Source organism: Notamacropus eugenii, chromosome 4, assembly GCF_028372415.1.
Source record: "Notamacropus eugenii isolate mMacEug1 chromosome 4, mMacEug1.pri_v2, whole genome shotgun sequence".
Taxonomy (NCBI): Eukaryota; Metazoa; Chordata; class Mammalia; order Diprotodontia; family Macropodidae; genus Notamacropus; species Notamacropus eugenii.
In genome coordinates this window covers 331,574,141-331,594,658 of record NC_092875.1, presented here as the reverse complement: position 1 = coordinate 331,594,658, position 20,518 = coordinate 331,574,141, and the positions used below count along the sequence as shown (strand labels likewise).

Here is a 20,518-nt window from a genome sequence, read left to right as displayed (position 1 = left end):
CATATCTCTGACATGTCCTAAGTAGTTATCTGATCTTGGCAAGTCACTTAAACTCTTACTGGATCAGGAAACCCTCAAATACTATAAATTTCAGGGATTCTGCTCATCTGAACAGATAAAGGAAGTTCTGGTGGCACAAGTTCATCCCATCAAAACAAAAACAAAATGAAACAAAAATCCTTAACAGTGCCTCAAGGCATAAACCTCATTTATTTATAAAACAAACAGAGAAAAACCAGAAAGGCTTATGCAGTGTGCAAATGTGCATACATGTGTAATTAAAAAATAACAATAGTTAGTATAAATTTGCACATATAAAGCCATACATATTAAACATTGCCTAAACAAATGTTCATTCTGATTTAGTCTACCTCCTTCATTATAAATATAAGAAAATAGGGCCAAAAACAGGGATTTAACTTTGTGGAAGGTAATACAGATGTTCAAGCATACACATTCACACATATATTGTACAAATGCACATTTCACTGGGTGCAGAAACTGTAAAAATAAGTCTATCTCAAGGTCATCTACCCTGATCCCGTGTTCAGCAATTTTGTAATGGAAATGCATTCAGATGAGAACCCCTTTGTCCTATTTGGTATCAAGTATGTTCACAGAAGCAAAATAAAAAGCATCATAATGTAGGACTTAACAACTATTTCTTCCCAATTATCTTCCTCCTCCTTCTCTGATACATACGCAATGTAAAGAAAACCCAAATAATAAACAGAATTTGCTCATTTACTATGCTTGCACTTTCACAATAAAATACATTTTTAAATCTATATGTGCAGAACAAGAATTTTGTTGTTGTTGTTGTTGTTGTTGTTTTATGTTTTTTTGGGGTTTTTTTTTGGAGCAGGGGAGGTTGGGAGTAAGAGTATTTCAAGGTGGGAGGAGAGGACCAGGTTAGTTGGCTGCTTTGTAACAGCATTGCTAACAATGTACTGCTTCCAATGGGAACCTAGCATAATGAATTACATTTCCCAAGGACACAGAACAAGTTAATAAAGTGATAAAGATTCAGCATCTCCAGATATAAACTACAGTGGACACGAGATCTGTTTCATAGGATTCATAACCTAAGTGTATCCTGAAAAACCATTTCCCTCCCCACCCAAACCCTCACATCACAATCTAGAGTGTATAATTGCAGTTTGCAATTTAGCTTTGGCTTTAATTTGTGTTGTTCTGGGGGTGGGGGTGGGGTGTGCATGTGTGCGTGCGCGTGTGTGTGTGTGTGGTGTGTGTGTGTGTGTGTGTGTGTGTGTGTGTGTATACACATGTGAGGAAGGATGAGACAGTGAGGTAAAATTTGAATGTTCTTCATTCAATTATCAAATATTCTATAAGACTGTCTACAAGATTCTCTGTTAGATAAAAGGATAAACAAACTACAGTCTTTATCCTCAAGCAGCTCAGAGGTTAGTATGGGTGACAGGACAGATGAAAATAATGCCTATTAACAACCAACATTTGTATAATTATTGCAATGTGACAGGCACTGTGTTAAATGCTTTTCAAGTATCATCTCATTTGAACCTCATAACAATCCTGAGAGATAGGTGCTATTGTTATCCTAATTTTACAGATGACAAAACTGAGGCAAAAAGAAGTTAAGTGATTTGCCCAGGATCAAACAGCTGTTACATGGCTGAGGCCAAATTTGAACTCAGATTCACCTGACTCCAGGCACAGCACTCCATACTAGAATACCAGGTAGAAGATGAATGAGATTAGATAAATTCAAAGTACTATGGGAATTCTGTAGGGAAAATTTATTTCTGTCAGAACGGAATCATCTTAAATCCCTCCAAGACCAAAACACTGTTTTCTAAGGCTTTCATGGGATTCCACAGTGGCTAGCTGACCTCTTACTCAAAAGGGAAGTAAATGATGTGGAGTGACTTGAGCTCTCAAACATCTCCTGTACCTGTCATGGGACCCAAGTCCTACCAACTCTTGTTTGTTAGTTTCTTTTTTGCATTTTCAGTTAATTAAATTGTTCTCCTACAATATATACACCAAGTAGAGGTAAGATGCTAATGAGTAGAGCCATTATTACCGAGCACTACTTTACAACATCTACAAATAAACTTGAAAAATACAGCAGACCTAGGACTGATTGGGTATTCTAAGGGGAAAAAAATCAGTGGTTTGTTTTTTTTTTTTCCAATCTCAGATTGAGATAAAGAGACAGAGGAGAAGTCTGTGAACACTGGAGACGGGGTCTATTCAAGAAGGACTATGTGAATAATCCTAGAGCAGGAACTGAAAGAGGTAAAAGACTATGCAGTAAAGTAGGCAACAGTTCCAGAAGCATATAAGGAGGACTGGCCTTCCAAGGTGTATAGGGATAGCTGTTAACTGTCAGCTGTCACTCATTACACAGTTCCAGGTTAGAACCAGGGCAAAGGATGGAGAATTGTATCTAGAGGTTGAAATTCAAGTTGAGGATTGTTTAGGGCCTTAGCCTATGTACCAAGAATGGAACAAGTTCAGAAGCATGAAACAACTATGAAGGTCAGATTCCAGGAGAGGAGCAGGTTCTCTGTTCTAGCCTTCAGGACTATCTACAGTTGAAGAGGAATCATCAGAGTAGGAATCTCAGGTAAAAGAGAAGCCTGCTATTCCAATATTCCAAAATAACAGAGTTTTCTAGATGGCTGAGGGGGGTTGGTTCGAGCAACTGTCTGCTGGAACTCTGGCCAGGATAAGTAAGCCCTGCCATGTTGTTCAGACCCAAAATCAAAACAGTAATTTGCTAAAAAAAAAATGTGGAAAATGAGAGCTATGAAAGGTACAATTGGAAAGGGAAATAAGAGATACAAACCTTGCTAAAGCAACGGACTCCCTGAAAATTAAAATGGATCAAATCAAAATAGATGAAGCCATGAGAAATATTAAATTAAAATCAAAATATTGAAAAATAGAAGTAAATGTCAGGTATCTCAGGGGAAAAAAATCAACTGAACTGGAAAGCAGATTGAAGAGAAGTTATTTAAGTATGTTTAGACCTCAAAACCATGATGAAAAACAAAATTCTAGGCATCATTTTTTTCTGGAAGTCTTAAAAGAAAGCTGCCCAGATCTTTTAGAACTACACAATAAAGTGAAATAGAAAGAAAATGCAAGTCATCTACTTCAAGAAAACCCCAAGTAAAAACTCCCAGGAATATCATGAACAATATCCATAACTTCTAGGTCAAAGAAAAAAAATACTCCAAGAACTCAGAAAGAATTCAATGATTCTTTCTATAATCAATTAAGCCCATTTCCTCCCCTACAAACTGTGAATCTGAGGTTAAAGTTTGTCTTTGTCCTCGGGTAAATTAAAATGCTAACCTGCAGATATTATTTACCTGTCCAGCAGTATCCAAAATATCCAGATAGGCAGGCTCATCATCAATCCGAACCTGGGTCTTATAAGCATCTTCTGAAAGACACAAGATGACATTATCATGTAAAAATAATCAGTTGAAAGATAGATCTCACCAATTTTCATAGTGTTCTCATTTCATGTTGTACTTCTGAAGAGAGAAATTCTTGAAGTAGCTTTCATATCATCTGGTGTTAATACTCATGCTTGAAAATTCTAAATGATTCAATATAATAAATCACTGTGATATCTATAACTGAACAGCTGGTCATTAGGACAAGTCTATTCATTCATGATTTGTTGAAATTCAAATAGGAAATGGACAATTAATATTTGTGCAGTCTTCTCTCTCTTGTTTATATTTCATATAGTCGCATCATTTATTTTTCACATTTGGCTCAAATGAGGCATGAGAAATGGACAATATTTAGAATGGACATAGAATTAGGGGTGAATTGTGTGGTTTTTAATTAAACAGAAGCACACAGAAGACAATGTGCTCTCGTTGATTAATGCAACATCTGACTTGTGAAGTGAGGCATGAGATGAAGTCAAGTGCTTCCAGACCCTGAGAAAAAGAGACCCTTAATCAGCACAATCACAGAGCCAGAGGTAGCCTTCCATGTTGGAACAGGTATGGAAAGAAGCACAATGATTAGTACTAAAAATAAGTCTTATTCTCATTATGTTGTGTCTTCACCCAGACAATTTTCTCTCCTGAAGTAATACCTGATTAGTTGGGGGTGTGCAACAGAAATAGTATTGAAGAGAGAATTAAAATGATTAGAGACAGCAAATTGCCAGTATCTATTCTTTCATGCATCTCTCCTATTAAATAGATTTTTCAAAACAAAAATAAGTCTAAAATTCCCTTAAAAGATAGAAGTACTCTGTATTGCTTCCTTTAAATTGAGTTTCAAAAGTATGAATATTAAATGAAGCATAATGATAACACAAAATAACCTAGAGAAAGATAAAGCCTCTAAAAAGTGCTTGTTCTCAAAAACATTCCATTTCCTCAAATGATTTATTACTATTGTTATTATTTTAAGGTGGAATTTTAAAAACTCAACACAATCCAACTTTGCAGTACTCATAGCAAAATATAATCCTTCCTCTTCCAATATATCCTGAGCCAAAAACAGTAGCCAGGTTGAAGTACGGTCATTTGTTCTGCTCAAAAATATCTCCATTGTCAGCAGAATAAACTTTGAATTACTTAGCTTGAGGTTTAAGGGTGTCTATTCTCTTTTTTCAGTTTGCCTTATCTCATATAACTCCTTTTCACAATTTAGCTATTGTGAACTTTTTCCCATTTCCAGAATCTATATGATGCTTTTACTTCAAGGCTCATGTTCAGACTCTTCTCTCTGACTATAGTAAAGCTTCTTAATGTCCATGACATCCATGGATAGATTTCAGAGGGACTGTAAACTTGAATAGAGGAAAAAAAAATTGTGTATATATATATATGTATATATATATATCTTTATTTAACTATCCTCTAATGGGTATTTGGCATTTTAGTCACTTACGGTTTTTAAAATATTAAGCTTCCCAAGGTGCTGAAAACACAAAAAAGTTTAAGAAATCCTTGTCTAGGACCAACATTAAAAACGACAAGAGCTACAATAACCGACATTTATACTGAACTTTAAGGCCTATAAAATATATTACCATATCTTATTTCATTTTCACAGCAACACTATGATATTTTAGATGTTTCAGTATTAGGATATTATACTCATAGGTCTATAACCATACAACTATGAATTTTCAATGGTAGAATTCAAACCCAGTCCCCTAATGTTCTCTCATTTAAACTTCACCTTTCCTGTCCCTTAAGACCCAACATGAGCTGCTCCTAAATACTTTCCCTAATGGAATCTCTTCTTCTGACCAAGTTGTTTAAATGCAAAATGTATGCTTTCCTAAAGCCTCTTTTGTGGAGAATGCAAGCAATTCAAGTGCTCACGTGGCAGTCAGAAGAATCACTTAAAGGACACTCTCAAGGTCTCCCTGAAGAACTTTGGAATTGATTGCATGACATGGGAGACACTGGAACAGGAATGCGCGGTAAAGTATGCCCTCATCATAAAAGTGGTTGTGCTCTATGAGTAAAGCAGAACTGAAGTAGCTGTAAAGAAATGTAAGATGCACAAATTTAGAAAATCAAACAGACTATTTGCGCCCAACCCGAACACTCTCAATTGGACACACTGTAACTTGATTCTAAGATAGTGATGTCGTTTTCGTCCTCTCTGAGAAAAAAGAACAACAACCAACCAACCAACACTAGATTTGAAATATTGATATGACATTCTTCACAATTATATTCTTGTTGAAAAAGGGGTATTGTTTTGTTTATGTCTTTCACAGGAAATATGACCCACACTGGCTGTGTGTCCTTGTGAAAGTCACTTAACATTTTTTGTGACCCAAAGCAACTCTTTGAGCTGAAGTGATGATGAGTAGGTATATTTGTGTATACATATATATATATACATGCATAATATGCATATACATGCATTGTGTATATATCATATATAGATAAATACACACATATGTGTATGTACATATAGCTATATACAAAATAAACATATTTTTAAATTAGTATTTTTCAAGTTCTGTGCTTTTTTAACTACAATCTGTTTCCCAATATATTTTTCCTTAAATTTCAATAGCATGTATATGGGCATTACTTGCCCATATATAGGCATATACCTACTGATGATATTTCTCTGATATGGAAAAACTTCCACATGATAATATTAAATTTTGTGAGCTAGAATGGAGTTATTACAGGAAGATATAGAAGGCAGCAGAGGGAAGATGCAGAATCAGAGAAAGAGGAGAGAAAGAAAAGGGGGAGAGAGATAAACAAAGAGAGACAGAGAGATAGAGAGACAGAGAGAGAGAATCCAAGGAAGGTACTAAAAATAAGGTGTATGAGGTACCAATGGTTGGTGACTTTTCATTTGGGGAAAGAGGTGTCATGCAATGTAGTGACTAGGCCTTTTCCCTGCTTCTTGCTATCTAAAATGGCAGACATTTTTCTGATCTTTAAGTTTTAAAAAATACTCAATTTAATTAGGATGTCAATGACAGATTACTCTATATTTGAGCATTTCTAACTTATTTTGATAAGGGTGCTTCATTATTTGTAAATAAGGAATTGTAAAAGAGAGGAACAGTGAGTATTGATGGTATTAAGAAGAAAGTGAATCTTTGGTAAATCTGGTTATTGATGAGAGTGACATGAAAGATAGTTGTTTGGAGACTATGCAAAGACTAATAAGGAAGATTATGATTAAATATGAAATAAAGATAATTTTTATTTTAACACCATAAATGGATTACTAATAAAGAGAGGGTCAGATTGTAGAAATTAGAAGAAAGGGGATAAGAGACATAGGTGATGACCAGACAAAAATAGAAGCAACAGAGGAGGCTGAGTACAGAAGGATTTGAGACAAGAGATAAGATTTGCTATTTATATGACAGAATATAGAAACTAACAGGAGATGGTCAAAAGTGATAAGTAGAACTTATAGTTGTCTTTCTAGAAACACCACTGACTGTAAGAAACGAGTTTATTTGCTGGGACATGACTGGTTGAAGAAAGGCAAAATTTTAAGCTAATTCTAGAGATAAGGGAAACCTTTTAGGAGGTCTCCTATATTTGGCTTACAATTTCCCTCTCCCTTGTTTGAGGAGAGAGGGGAAAACAAGCTTTCCATATGCTTTGAAGCAGGAAGAGTTATGGTTTTACTTAGAACTGATTGGATAAAGCAAAGGTCCCTACTACTTCAAAACCTGACTGGGGAAAGGTTATACAGACCTATTGTCATCTACAGTATGAGTCAGAGAAGTTCATCAGAGTCTTAGTGAAGATCTGAGGAAATCGGCAGTTTTCTAATTTAGGAGAACTTCTTGTCACTGAAAGAATATAATACTTTCTCAAGACCCTGCAAGGATAGATGTATGCTAAAACAGCTTGGCTAGGATTTATCAGAAGCAACTAGCTGGCTCAGCAGATAGAAAACCTGAGTTCAAATCTGGTCTCAGACACTTACTAGCTTTGTGATCCTGGTCAAGTGACTTAACCTATATTTGCCTTAATCCAGTGGAGAAGCAAATGGCAAGCTACTCCAGTATCTTTGCCCAGAAAGTTTCATGGATAGCACTGGCATGCAATAGGTCACAAAGAATCAGACATGACTGAACAATAGGCTTCATCTGCCCAACAGTAATATACAAGTATTATTATCTAACAGAAGAGATGAAAATAGCAGATGGTGAGCCAATAGCAAAGAACTGTGTGTGTGTGTGTGTTTTCCCTCAAAAGGTGATAGAAACATGGTGTAGACTCTTCCTTTATTTCTACCTTTGTTCTCAACAAATAGTATGATTATGCTTGATTCGTACTAACATTATATAAGGAAACAGATGTTTTTAGAATGTTTGTTGTTTGAGTCGGTGAGCTTTATGACTGATTTTGTGTAAATTAGAAAAAAAAAACACTAGTGGACCTTTAGAAGTTACATTAGTAGGTCCCACACAAAAGTTATGCATAGTACTCTGGAAGAGAACTTGAATTTTAAACTCTATTATTGTCCAGCTGGGGATTCAATCCCCATCTGCCAAAGTATGTAAAAGAGAAAAAGTCAAATCTTCCCTAGTACAGGAAAAGGAAAAATGGGAAAGATTTGGGGGTTAATTTCATGCTTGGGCTACAGATGGTTGCCATATTGATGTTCTATATCACAGTTCTTTCTATTTTTAACTCAGCACTTCTTCAATGGAAAGAAATATTACTGCGTTGGACTCAGTTTCTTTGAAGACCCAGATGAGACAATGGTATTAATTTTTTTCTGAAAGTACAAATATCACAAAGCTAACTGAAAAAATGGCATTTGTTTGTATTATATTTTAGAGTCCAAAGGAAAGCTTTCTGAGAAAAGGAACATTATTTAATCCAATCTGGAACTTCTTTAAATGCTTATCTGAGTCCAAATTAATTATAATTGATGAAATATATATCAAAGAAAAATTTCAGCTGGGATCAGACAAAGTCTTCACATAATTAAAGTGAATCATCTAGAAACAAAAAGTGAGTCCATATTAAGGTTTTCATCATCATCAGAAGACAAATTACAGTATTGGAAACATAGGGCAATTGTTTATTAATCCACTTCATTTCCTTTCTTTCTTTTTCACATTACACACACACACACACACACACACACACACACACACACACACACACGCTTCCAACCTTGCAATATTTGACACAAATATATAGATGAAATGATACAATGCATTCCCTCATATATCAGTACTTTCTTTGGAGTTAGATAACATCTTCCTTCTTAGATTTTTTGTAACTGATTGGAATAGTTACTTTACTCAGAATAGTTTAGGACTATTCACAGTTATTCTTTGAATAATATTGCTGTTATTATATACAATGTTCTTTTTGATTCTGTTTATTTCACTTCATTGTTTCATGCAAGTCTTTCCATTTTTTTTCTTAAAATCAGCCTGCTCATCATTTCTTCCAGAACAGTTATCCTTTCACATTCATATACCAGAACTTGTTCATCCATTTCCCAGTTAATGGATATCCCCTCAATTCCCAGTTCTTTGCTACCACAAGAGAGCCACTGTTAATATTTGAGATCATAATGTTCTTTTCCTTTTTCCTTGGTCTTGTTGGGAAACAGATCTAATAGCAGTATTACTACCTCAACGTGCGTACAGAGTTTTATATCTCTTTGGACATAATTCCAGATTTCTTTCTAAAATGGTAGCATCAGTTCACAGTTCCATGAATAGTATATTAGTGTCCCAATTTTTCAACATCTCCTCCAATATTTGTCATTTTCCCCTTCTATCATTTTGGCCAATTTAATCAGTGTGAGAGGGTACCTCAAGTTTGTTTTAATTTGCAGTTCTCTAATCAATTATGAATTAGAATATTTTTATGTGATTGTATAGAACCTTAATTTCTTCTTCCAAATCTATCTGTTCATATCCTTGGACTACCAATTGAAGAATGAGTCTTTTATAAAAATAAATATAACAAAGTTCTCAATATCTTTCAGATATGAGAGTTTTATCTGAAAAAATGTTTTTATTCCCCCCCTCTCCCCAGTTTTATACTTTCCTTCTAATCTTGGCTAGCTTTTTTTCTACAAACATTTTTAATTTACTGTAATCAAAATTATCCAACTTGCATCCTAAAATGCTCTGTATCCCTTCTTTGACCACAAATTCTTTCTATTCATAAATCTGATGAGTAATATGTTTCATATTCTTTGGATTTACTTATGATATCTCCTTTTATGTCTAGGTCATGTATCCATTTTGACCTTATCTTAACTAATGGTGTAAGATACTAGATTATATCTAGTTTGTCAGAATGATTTCTAGTTTGCCCAACAATTTTTTAACCTTAAAGCCATTTCTTTTCCCCAAAGTTTAAATCTTTAAACTTATTAAACACAAGGTTACTATAATAATCTACTAATGTGCATTGTATATCTCCTCAGCTCCACTGATTTACCAATTTCTTAGCCAGTACCAGATAATTTTTTTGATAATTACAACCTTATAATATAGTTTAAAATCTGGTACTGCTAGATCTCCTTCATTTACATTATTTTTTAATGAATTCCTTTGGTAGCCTTGACTTTTTGTTCTTCCAAATGAATTTTCTTATTATTTTTCCTAGGTCATGAATCTTAGCACTGAATGAATAGATTGATTTAGGCATAATTGTCTTTTTTATTATATTAGCTTGACACCCCCCCATTAAAATTAATATTTCTCCAAATATTTAAATTTTATTTTAGTTGCATAAAATATTTTATAATTCTGTTCATATATTTCCTGGATTTTTCTTGACAGGTAGATTCCCAAGCATCTTATATCACATGCAATTATTTTAAATGAAATATCTCTTACTATCTCTTCTTGCAGGACCTTGCTTTTCATAGATAAAAATGTTGACAATTTATGTGCGTTTATTTTAGATCCTGCTACTTTGCTAAAATTATTACTTTTCTCAATTTACTTTATAGGCATATCTCTAGAATAGTCCAAATATACCATCATATCCCCTGCAAAAAGAGAGTTGTATTACCTCGTTATCCATTTTGACTCTTTTTACTTCTCTTATTGCTACTATTATATTATTGCTAGTATTTCTAGTGCAATATTGAAAAATTCTGGTGATAATGGGCATCCTTGTTTCCCTCCTGATTTTATTGGGAAGACTTCTAATTTATCTTCATTACATATAATGCTTGCTGATGGTTTTACTTAAATGCTTCTCATTATTCTAAGGGAAAACAAAACTCATTTTATACCTGTGCTTTCAAGTGATTTTAGTAGGAATCAGTGTTATATTTTATAAAAAATAAACTTTTTCTGCATCTATTGATATAATCATATCATTTTGTTACTTTATTATTGATAAAATCAATTATACTAATAGTTTTCCTTGTATTAAGCCAGCCCTGCATTCTTGGTATAAATCCCACTCGGTTACAATGTATAGTCTTTGTGATGTGTTGTAGTCCCCCAGTTAGTATTTTGTTCAGAATTTTTGAATCAATATTCATTAGTGAAATTCATCTATAACTTTCTTTTTCTGTTTTTGCTCTTCATTGTATATGTATCAACACCCTATTTATTTCATAAAAGGAGTTTGGTAGGACTCCTTTGCTTATTTTTTCCAAATAATTTATTTAGTATTGGAATTAGTTGATCTTTAAATGTTTGATAGAATTCACTTGTAAATCCATCTGGCCCTGATACTTATTCCCCCCTTAGGGAGCTCATTTATGACTTGTTCAAATTATTTTTCTAAAATAGGTTTATTTAGATATTCTATTTCCTCTTCTGTTAATTTAAGCAATTTATATGCCTGTAAATACTTTCATTTCATTTAAACTGCCAAATTTATAGACATATAAGGGAAAAAAATAAATCCTAGCAATTGTATTACTTTCATGTTTATGAGTGGTGTATCCACTCTTTTCTTTTTGATTCTAGTGATTTAGTTTTCTTTCTTTTTTTTAAAAAAATCATTAACCAAGGGTTTACCTCTTTTGCTGTTTTTTATAAAGCCATTTCCTAGATTTATTTATTAATTAAATGCTTTTCTTACATTCAATTTTATTAATCTCAACTTTAATTTTTGGATTTCCATTTGGTGTTTAATTGGGGATTTTTAATTTGTTCTTTTTTCTAGCTTTTAAAATTATATACTCTATTGATCTGCTCTTTCTCTATTTTATTGATGTAAACATTGAATCATATAAATTTTCCTCTGATTACTGCTTTTGCTGACACCTCTAAGTTTCATTATGTCATCTCATTATTATTATTCTCTTTAGTAAAGTTATTTACTGCTTCTATGACTTATGTTTTAGCCCACTCTTTCTTTTTGATAACATTACTTTGTCTTCAATTACTTTTAATTGAGGAGTTTACATGATCCCTTATTGAATGTAAATTTTAGTGCATTATTGTCTGAAAGGCCTCCATTTAATATTTCTGCTTTTCTGTATTAAAGTTTTATACCCTATAAGACTAAAGTTTTATTTAACTTAAAAAAATAAGATTATTTTTTTTTTAAAAGTGTCACGTACTGCTGAGAAAAAGGTATATTTCTTTCTATTTCCATTCATTTCTCTCTGGACATCTTCCATATTTATTCTATCCAAGATTCTATTCATTTCTTTGACTTCTTTGTTATTTTTGGTTAAATTTGTCTCGATCTGAGAGGGGAAGATTAAAGTCCTTCACTACTATTGCTTTGCTTGTATTTTTTTTTTTTTTGCAATGTATTTCCACCTCTAATTCATTTACCTTTTCCTTTAAAAATCTGGATTCCAGAAAATTTGGTGCTTATATGTTTGGTATTGATATTCATTATCTATGGTGCATTTTAGAATAATGTACTTATCCTGTTTATCTCTTTTGATTAAATCTTTTACACTTAACTTTGCTTGACATCATGATTGCTAGCCCTGCTATTTTTTTTTGCATTTACTGAAGTATAATAAATTCTACTCTAAGCTTTTATTGCTAATTTATGTGTATCTCTCATTTTTAAATGTATTTCCTGTAAATTGTATATTTCCAGATTCTAGTTTTTGATCCATTCTGCTATCCATTTCCATTTTGGTGGTGAATTCATCAAATTCAAATTCAAAGTTACAATTAGTAGTGGTATATTTCTCTTTATCTTATTTTTCCTCACTATTTATTCTTCTTTCTCTTTAGTCTATCCCTCCTCAAAAAATCTAATTTGCTTCTAACCCCTGGTTTCTTAATCCATGCACCCTTCTAAGAATCCCTCTCTTATCCAGTTCCCTTGTCCACCTATTTTGCTGTAAATTAAGATATTTATTCCCTACTAGAAGTATGTTATTCCCTTTTTAATTCAGTTTTGAAGAGAATAAAATTCTCACACATTCTCACACACACTCACATTACCCTTCACTTTAACAGTTCTTCCATTCATACCTCTTTTGTATAAAATTAATTGTTCCATTTTACCACTCCTTGTACAATTTTACTTTTTTAGGATCATTCCATCATAATCTACTCAACCTTAGTCCTTCTATTTATGTATGCCCTTTAGTACTACTCTGGAAACAATAACATTCTTAAGAATTACACATATCATTTTCCTTATAGACAGCTTAAATTTATTAAACCCCTTGTAATTAGTATTTCACCTTTGCCTTCTTATATCCTGATTCTCCAAAGTCAAATTTTCTGTTCAGTTATAGTCTTTCTTCATGAAAGCCTGAATATCTTTTTATTCATTATTTTTTCACTTGAAGGATTACACTCAGGTTAATTCTTGGTTGCAAACTCAGCTCCTTTGTTTTTGACAAATAATACATCATGCCCTATTGTCTTTGAAAGTAGAAGTTACTAAATCTTATGTTATCCTGAATGCAGCTCCACAATATTTATTTATTTTTACTTTTCACATTTCCTCTTTGGCCTAGGAGCCTTTCAAGCATAGCTATCACGTTTTCCTGAGTTTTCTTTTGGGGATCTCTTTTAGACAGTTTTTAATGATTTTTTTCAATGTCTATCTACCCTCCAGTTCTAAAACCTCAGGGCAATTTCTGTTAATAATTTCCTTAGGCATAGTTTCTAGAATCTCTTCCTTTTGATCACAACTTTCTTCAGGTAGTCCTACAATTACTATATTTTCTCTCTTTGATCTGTTTTTGGGTCAGTTGTTTTTTAATGAGGCATTTCATGCTCTCATCTATTTTTCATTCTTTTGATTCTTTTTCTTCGTGTCTTATGAATTCATCAGTTTACCCTTGCCTGATTCTATTTTAAGGAGTTATTTTTTTTCATAAGTTTTCATTTTTTCCCCAATTGGTTGACTTTCTTTTCATAATTTTCTTTATTCTCTTGCATTATTTATTTATTTTCCCAATTTTCCCTCAACCTCACTTCATTGATTTTTGAAGTTCTTTTCAAGCTCCTCCAAGAACTTTTTGTTTTTGTTTTTGTTTTACATTTATCTTTGAAGCTTTCCAAATAGCTGTTTTGACTTCATTGGATTCTTCTGAGTTTGAACTTTGATCTTCTATATCACCAAGTAGGTATCAATGCAATTTCTTTCTTTGTTTTTGTTTTTTATTCATTCTTAAAGGCTTATTTTTTGGCTGTTAATTTTATGTTAGTGTGAGGCTCTGCTCTACGGTTTGGATGATATCTCAGGTTTCACGCTGCATTGTATTTGTTTTCTGAAATCTGAACATCTTTAATTTTTTGTTTGTTCCAATATTCTATAATCCAAGGCCCAGTGTGATCACTGCTCCTCCTTAGTCTATGAGTGGCCCAGATTCTCCTCTCTGCCCCTGAGCCAAGACTAGGGCCACAAGTATGATGCAAGTGCTTTTGCTTCCTTAATTCTGCCATCTTTGTAAGCATCAGCTTGCTGTTCTGCTCTGGAACGAAAACCCAGGACTCTGCTCTCATGCAAATAATTGCAATAAGCAGGGTCCCACCTATCTGCAACCTCACTCCTCCTCTGCAACTACAACCTGGAATCGTCTCTTGTCAATGCACCTGGGCTCCACATCTAGATTTAGAGAAGGGTCCTGCAATCTTCCCTTGATCAACTGCCTGACCCCTACAACATCTCTGGGGTGAAAAGTTCCCAAAGCTGAGTCTGTGGCTGACATAGTAGGCCCTACAGCTTGCTATTTTTTCACTAGGATGTATGTGCCCCATGTATCAGCACTTTACCCTGCCAGACCAACACCCTGAGAGGTCAGATGTTTCACAAAGTCCTCCCAAGTTGTCTTAGGCTGGTTGACTCCATTATCCCAACTTTCAATTATTTCTGGTTATAAAATTCACCTTTGGACGTTATTTTAAATTCATTTGGAAGAAATTTGGAAGAGTCAGGTAATGTCCTACCTTTTCCCACTACTTCATTTCCTTTCAATAAACAGTCCTCTCTACAGCAATACTTTCTATTGGGAGCTTTCTTAGAAGACCTCCCATAAAGTGGGACACTTTAGACTCAGTCATTTCCTTTTCTTATTTCAATGTTCTATATACCTTAAATGCAAAGTGATTCATTTCTTTTGCTAAGCACTGAAATAAACAAGCAGAAAGTTTTCTCCATCAACTTCATTGGTGATGGCTAATCAACACCTTGATCTTATAGGACAGAAAAGTGAGGACTAGAAGAGTTAAGAGAATTTTCTAGGTGAGCCAAGATGAGAACTATTAGTTCACCGGTCTGATTTGTTCTGTGAAGTTTGGATTCAAAGGGTTGCACCTGAAGACTTATAGGGTCACATGTGGCCTTAAGGTCAAAGGTTCCCCACCCCTAGATTAGTTTAATGCTCTCCTTCCACAAGTTCTTAAATAAATCACTTTATATTTCAAGCTGGAGAGCTACAAGGAAATAGAATTGTGTAAGTCAACACTTAATATAAATGTCCTTTTATTAATTTTGACCTCAGAACTCTATTTTCAAACAGGCAGTGATAAAGAAATGAAAGAAATAGAGGCCTATTTTTGTTTTGTTTTTTTAGAGAGATTTTCATTGGATTGAATGAAAGCCACTGATTTTGAACAGAATGTTAGAACCATGAGGTAATTTTGAATTGTCTACAGGTCCTTGCCTTTTAAAAAAAAACAATGCCAGAGTGGGAAAGTGATTTAAGTAATTCCACACAGCTAGTGAACAGAATCATGCCTAGAATATAGACTCACCAAATCTCAGTCCAGTGTTCCTTTCATTCCATTCTACCCCACTTCCTATTCTCCCACAAAAGGGAGAAGAAAAACAAAACTTACCATAAAAAGGTTATTGTCTTTGAACTGGAAAGTCCAGGTTGGTACTTTATAAGAGAGAACACACTGATTCTATAAACACAGGACTAATAATTGCAATATAGGAAACAGCATTTTGTTGTAGATAGTATACCAAATTTAGTCTATATTTGAGGTCTATATCTGAGTACCAGCTCTGGCATTTTGTATGTCAATAAGCCTCTTTGAATCTTGGATATTTTAGAAGCAAAATGGTCATAATGGTATTTTACTACCAAAGTGTTATAGAAATGTGAGTTATCATTTTTGATGGATGATGAGGATCATATTTGCAAGGTGTGTAACACTGAATTGCATATTAAGCTTTTTCTTGTTATTCCATTGTTGTCTGCAATTTCTAGTGGACCTCTTATTCTAGCTGCTTATAGAGTGTGTTGGTTATCATTAAAACTGTTAAGTCCAAGTACTCTATTTCTTGGACTTTTAGACAATTTTCATTTTCTTTTTTCTGAAAGGTATCTGTGGACCTCTCTGATTAATACTTTTCTGTATTTAGAAGTTGCCTTAAACTGTAAAGTGCTTCAAATACATACATATTTGTGCATGTGTGTGTGTGTGTGTATACATACATACACATACTATGTCCGCATATTTGGTATTTCCTGATAGATAATCTTTGCCATAGTCAGATCTATAAGATCTCTTACTTTAGGGTAGTGGTAGGCGTGGTCCTAGCAACCTCAGGATGGTATGTATGGTAATATTGGGGAATATATTCTTCTCCAACATTAGTGACTGTTTCCAAGCTTTCATGTTCCACTTTCTGATTCAAAGTATTGAGGTGAGGGGGAGTGGCAATATTTTTCCAAGAATTCTATCAGGGGAATTTCTTCAATAACCCCTGCTCTTACTTATGTGGAGAGTATTAGCCTACTTTGCAGTCATGCTAATTTTCTGTCTCAGTCTTGTTTTAGCTTTTCTATATAAATGGAATCTTCATGGGAAAAAAAAAATTTCCCTGCTGTTCAATCTGCTATTCCTTATACCACATTTTAAGTGGTTCACTTGATGAATATGCAGTCATATATCTACTGCTCTTTCCTAATTTAACTCATAATAATGACATCTGAAGTTTAAGACTCACTTTTCTTTCCTTTGCTTTCTATTATGAACTCTCATTCTACTCATGTCCCTGGCCTTTTTCCTCTAATGTTGTTTTTTCTGTCAATTAAAGTCATAGGAGCTTAGGTTAGAACTAAGAAGCAGATGAAATTTGTTTCGGGCATCTTTCTATGCTCTTGTCTACTATTCCCTCTTCTCTTTCAGTCTTACTCCATCAAAATCTAATATTGCCCAGTGGCTTTCTGGAGTACCCTATACTTGAGCCTGCTTTTCCTAAGAAACTTTAAATATTCTACATCCTATACCTTTGATAAATTCTTTCAAGACATTAATGAATCATACTGACTTAAGGTAGCATACAAATCCTCTAATCAATACATTTGCATCTAGTTTGGTCTCTTCAGTGTCTTTACTCCATACAGCAGTCAGAAGATGCTCTTTGGCCTTATATATGGATGAGGTACAGGGATGAATTTATGTTTTATATTCTAGAGTTCTGAAAGAGACTCTAACTCTCTGTTCCCATCTCTTGAGCACAGTTTGTCTCTTCTGATGTCAGGAAATACTTTACCATGGGGCAAAACTTTTCATTTCACAACAAATGAGAAGAAAAACCTCAAAATAACAACTGCTTATGCTGGGGTTTCAATGACTTAATATCAGAGTCCTCCTTCAGAACAGTTTTGGATGTGGAATGGAAAATGAGGTGTAGAAGAAAACTGAATATCCCAAGGACAAACAGAAAATTACTTCTACTTGTTTTTGGCTTTGGTATCCCTGGAAATCTCCTTCCTACCAAACCATTCTTTCCCAGTTGCCTTCTCACTTTAGTATCGTTATGCTTGAACTCAAAGTCTAACCCGTTCTGATAGACTTATCCCACAGATTTCCAGGTGATATTCTCTACATTCCTGCTTACAACTCTCCTCATTTAAAACCACTATGTGTGCCCCTTAACCATCTGTTCACCAATTACCTTTATCCCTCTTGGTGAGAGCTGGCTAACACTGCCAATAAATTTCTACCTGGAAGTGAGTACAGGACTGAGAACACAGACCTGCTGATGGAGTCTGATTAGTTTTCAGAATGTGTTACTTATTCCTCAGATTTCTCCTTCTTAAGTTCTAAATTTAGTTGCTGTCTTCTAAGATAGGAGGCAGCCTGCCTGGCACACTTTCCCCCTAACTTTTTTTATAATGCTCACAAATATACACAACTATGTAGCCTCCTTCTTCCTACTCTATTTCTCTACCACTAGCTTTCCATTTCATGGCATCTCCTTGGCATATAGCACCTTGGAGATTATAGTTGAAGGAACTTGGCAAATACCACTGGGTTTATTTCTTGCTTATCATTTCTTCTTGAAGAGGACCAATGATATCGCAGTTGGGATGACTTGGGCTTGAACTGGATTTGAGTGAGGCAGAAATGTACAAAGTTATCAGGCTCACTCTGTCCTCCAGAGTCATCAGAGCCCAATGGCAAGACAAAGGTCAAAATATTGGTGATGGCCCAGTATGACCTTGAGTTAGTAATCACCCCTTTTGGCTTCAGTTTTTTCCAATATAAAGAAAATGAATTATACTAATTCAGTGCCTCTTAGAATACAAGGAGTTTCAATTCTTATGATTGAAGACTATAGGCTTGCTTTATTGGGTGCACATGATGTCACAAGATCACAGAAAATAGAGAGTGATCACGTAAAATTTCTAAGATATAAGTTGCTCTCCATTTATAATGAGAATTCATATGAATTTATGAGGACAATAGCTATTCTTCTGATAGATGAATTATAAAATAAAAATACTAATAATAATAACAGTCAATAATAATATCACATTTACTATTTGCCAGGTGCTGTCCTAGGAGCTTTAAAATTATTATCTCATTTGATTCTTCTAACAACCCTTGGAGGTAGGTGCTATTTTATTCCTAGTTTGCAGATGAGGAAATAGAGGCCAAGTGCAGGGTTACATAGTGTCCCAGAGCAGGTTTCATTTCAGTTCTTCCTTTCTTCAGGCCCAATACCCTGTGCACTATACCAACTATCTCTAGTCTAAAAAAACAAAAGTCATAAACAATACTGTTTTCAAAAGAAGAAATCCAAACTGTCAAGAACCATTTGAAAGTATTATCCAAATCATTTATGAGAAAAAATAAATTAGAATAACTGTTTCACAGTTTCACATGCATCAGATGGGAAAAGAATGTTAAATGATGAGAAGCTAAGGGATATATGACATGGATCCTCTTCAAATTATGAAATGGTTTAAATGATTTAGGAAAAAAATTGTTAGTATAATAAAAAGTTCAATAAATGCACATATAACAGATTTAAATAAATATATCCTGTATATAAACATGATATTTGTAGAATTAATATTTCTGTTACACATCTGGAAACAAAACAAGTGTCAATTGATTGACCAATAGTTGAATGAAAGGTAGCATGTGAATGCAATGAATATAGTTGGGCACGAAGAAATCAATATAAAGATTGCCAAGAATTTCTAGAAGACTTAAATAAATGGAAGCAGAATGAAGTAAGAAACATCAGGATAATTATATATATATATGTATGTGTGTACACATATATGTGTATATATACATATATGTAAATAATTATATATAATATATAACATGACAATATGAAAAAATAACAATAATGTGTATATATAATCTACATATATATATGTGTGTGTATGTATGTATGTGTGTAATGACAATATGAAGAAAAATAACATCGAAAGACAGTGACCATTCTTGACTCCATCATGGTGAAAAATATCTAGGTGCAGAGTGGTGGACTCTAAGTTGACATGAAGAATACTCTGTATGCTCTGAATTCTTTGTAACTATAGATGTGAATTGAAGCATGGATCTATAGGTCACAGAGATCTCAGAGGTGGTCTAATTGTTTCATGTTCCTTAAGTCTTATTTGATGCTTCAAGGTAAGTTTCTATGGTAGGACTTGGGTCATTGGAAATTGACACATATGTAAATAAAAAGACATCTTTTTTATGTCGAGAAGTTTAACAAACTGAGAAATGAGAGTATTCTAGTGGATACTGATAGGCATTTTGAAATTTCAAAATATGAGCATAGGGATAGAAGTAAAAGAAAGATTTATAAAATAGATGCTGAACTCTTTAAAACATTGGGTATGTGGCAGAAGCTTTAAAAAAGAGAAGAGAGAAGAGAGGAGAGGGCAGGACAGGACAGGACAGGAGAGAAGAGAGAAAGAAGACTTATTGAGGCTTGGGGTAGTTTCATACACATACATGAATTTGCTTTGCTTGGATAAGAAATATTGATGTGTATGTGTGTGCATGTTGTTTTACTTTCCTAATATTTTTTATCTTAATAAAAGGTTTTATTTATAAAAGATATGTTTCATACATACTGTGCTACTCTTGTATAAACACAGTAAAGATGATTTTAAAGACTCTCTAAGCTGGTATGAGGTCTGTTGAATGACACTAATCATACAATGTGACCCATATTGAACTCAATAGTTCATATGAATCTAGAGGTGAGTGGAACATGGACTTTAGCTGTTGGGGATGAGAGGATCACTAAAATCTTGAATTGATGGTTAATTCATATGTGAAAGTGACATTGTGTTCTTAAAGACTATGTCATTATAACATAAGTTCTCAAAGGTTTTTCTTGTT

General features: G+C 33.8%; 1 protein-coding gene across 3 annotated transcripts in view; it reads right to left on the bottom strand.

Moving 5' to 3' along the window:
* RIT2 (Ras like without CAAX 2) overlaps positions 1–20,518 on the bottom strand; it is a 523,011-nt gene that overhangs the window by 296,289 nt on the left and 206,204 nt on the right. For all 3 annotated transcript variants that reach the window (XM_072605261.1, XM_072605263.1, XM_072605262.1), the window contains one exon: positions 3,366–3,439. In XM_072605261.1, the coding sequence (XP_072461362.1) occupies positions 3,366–3,439 (74 nt within the window). The remainder of the gene's footprint in view (positions 1–3,365; positions 3,440–20,518) is intronic.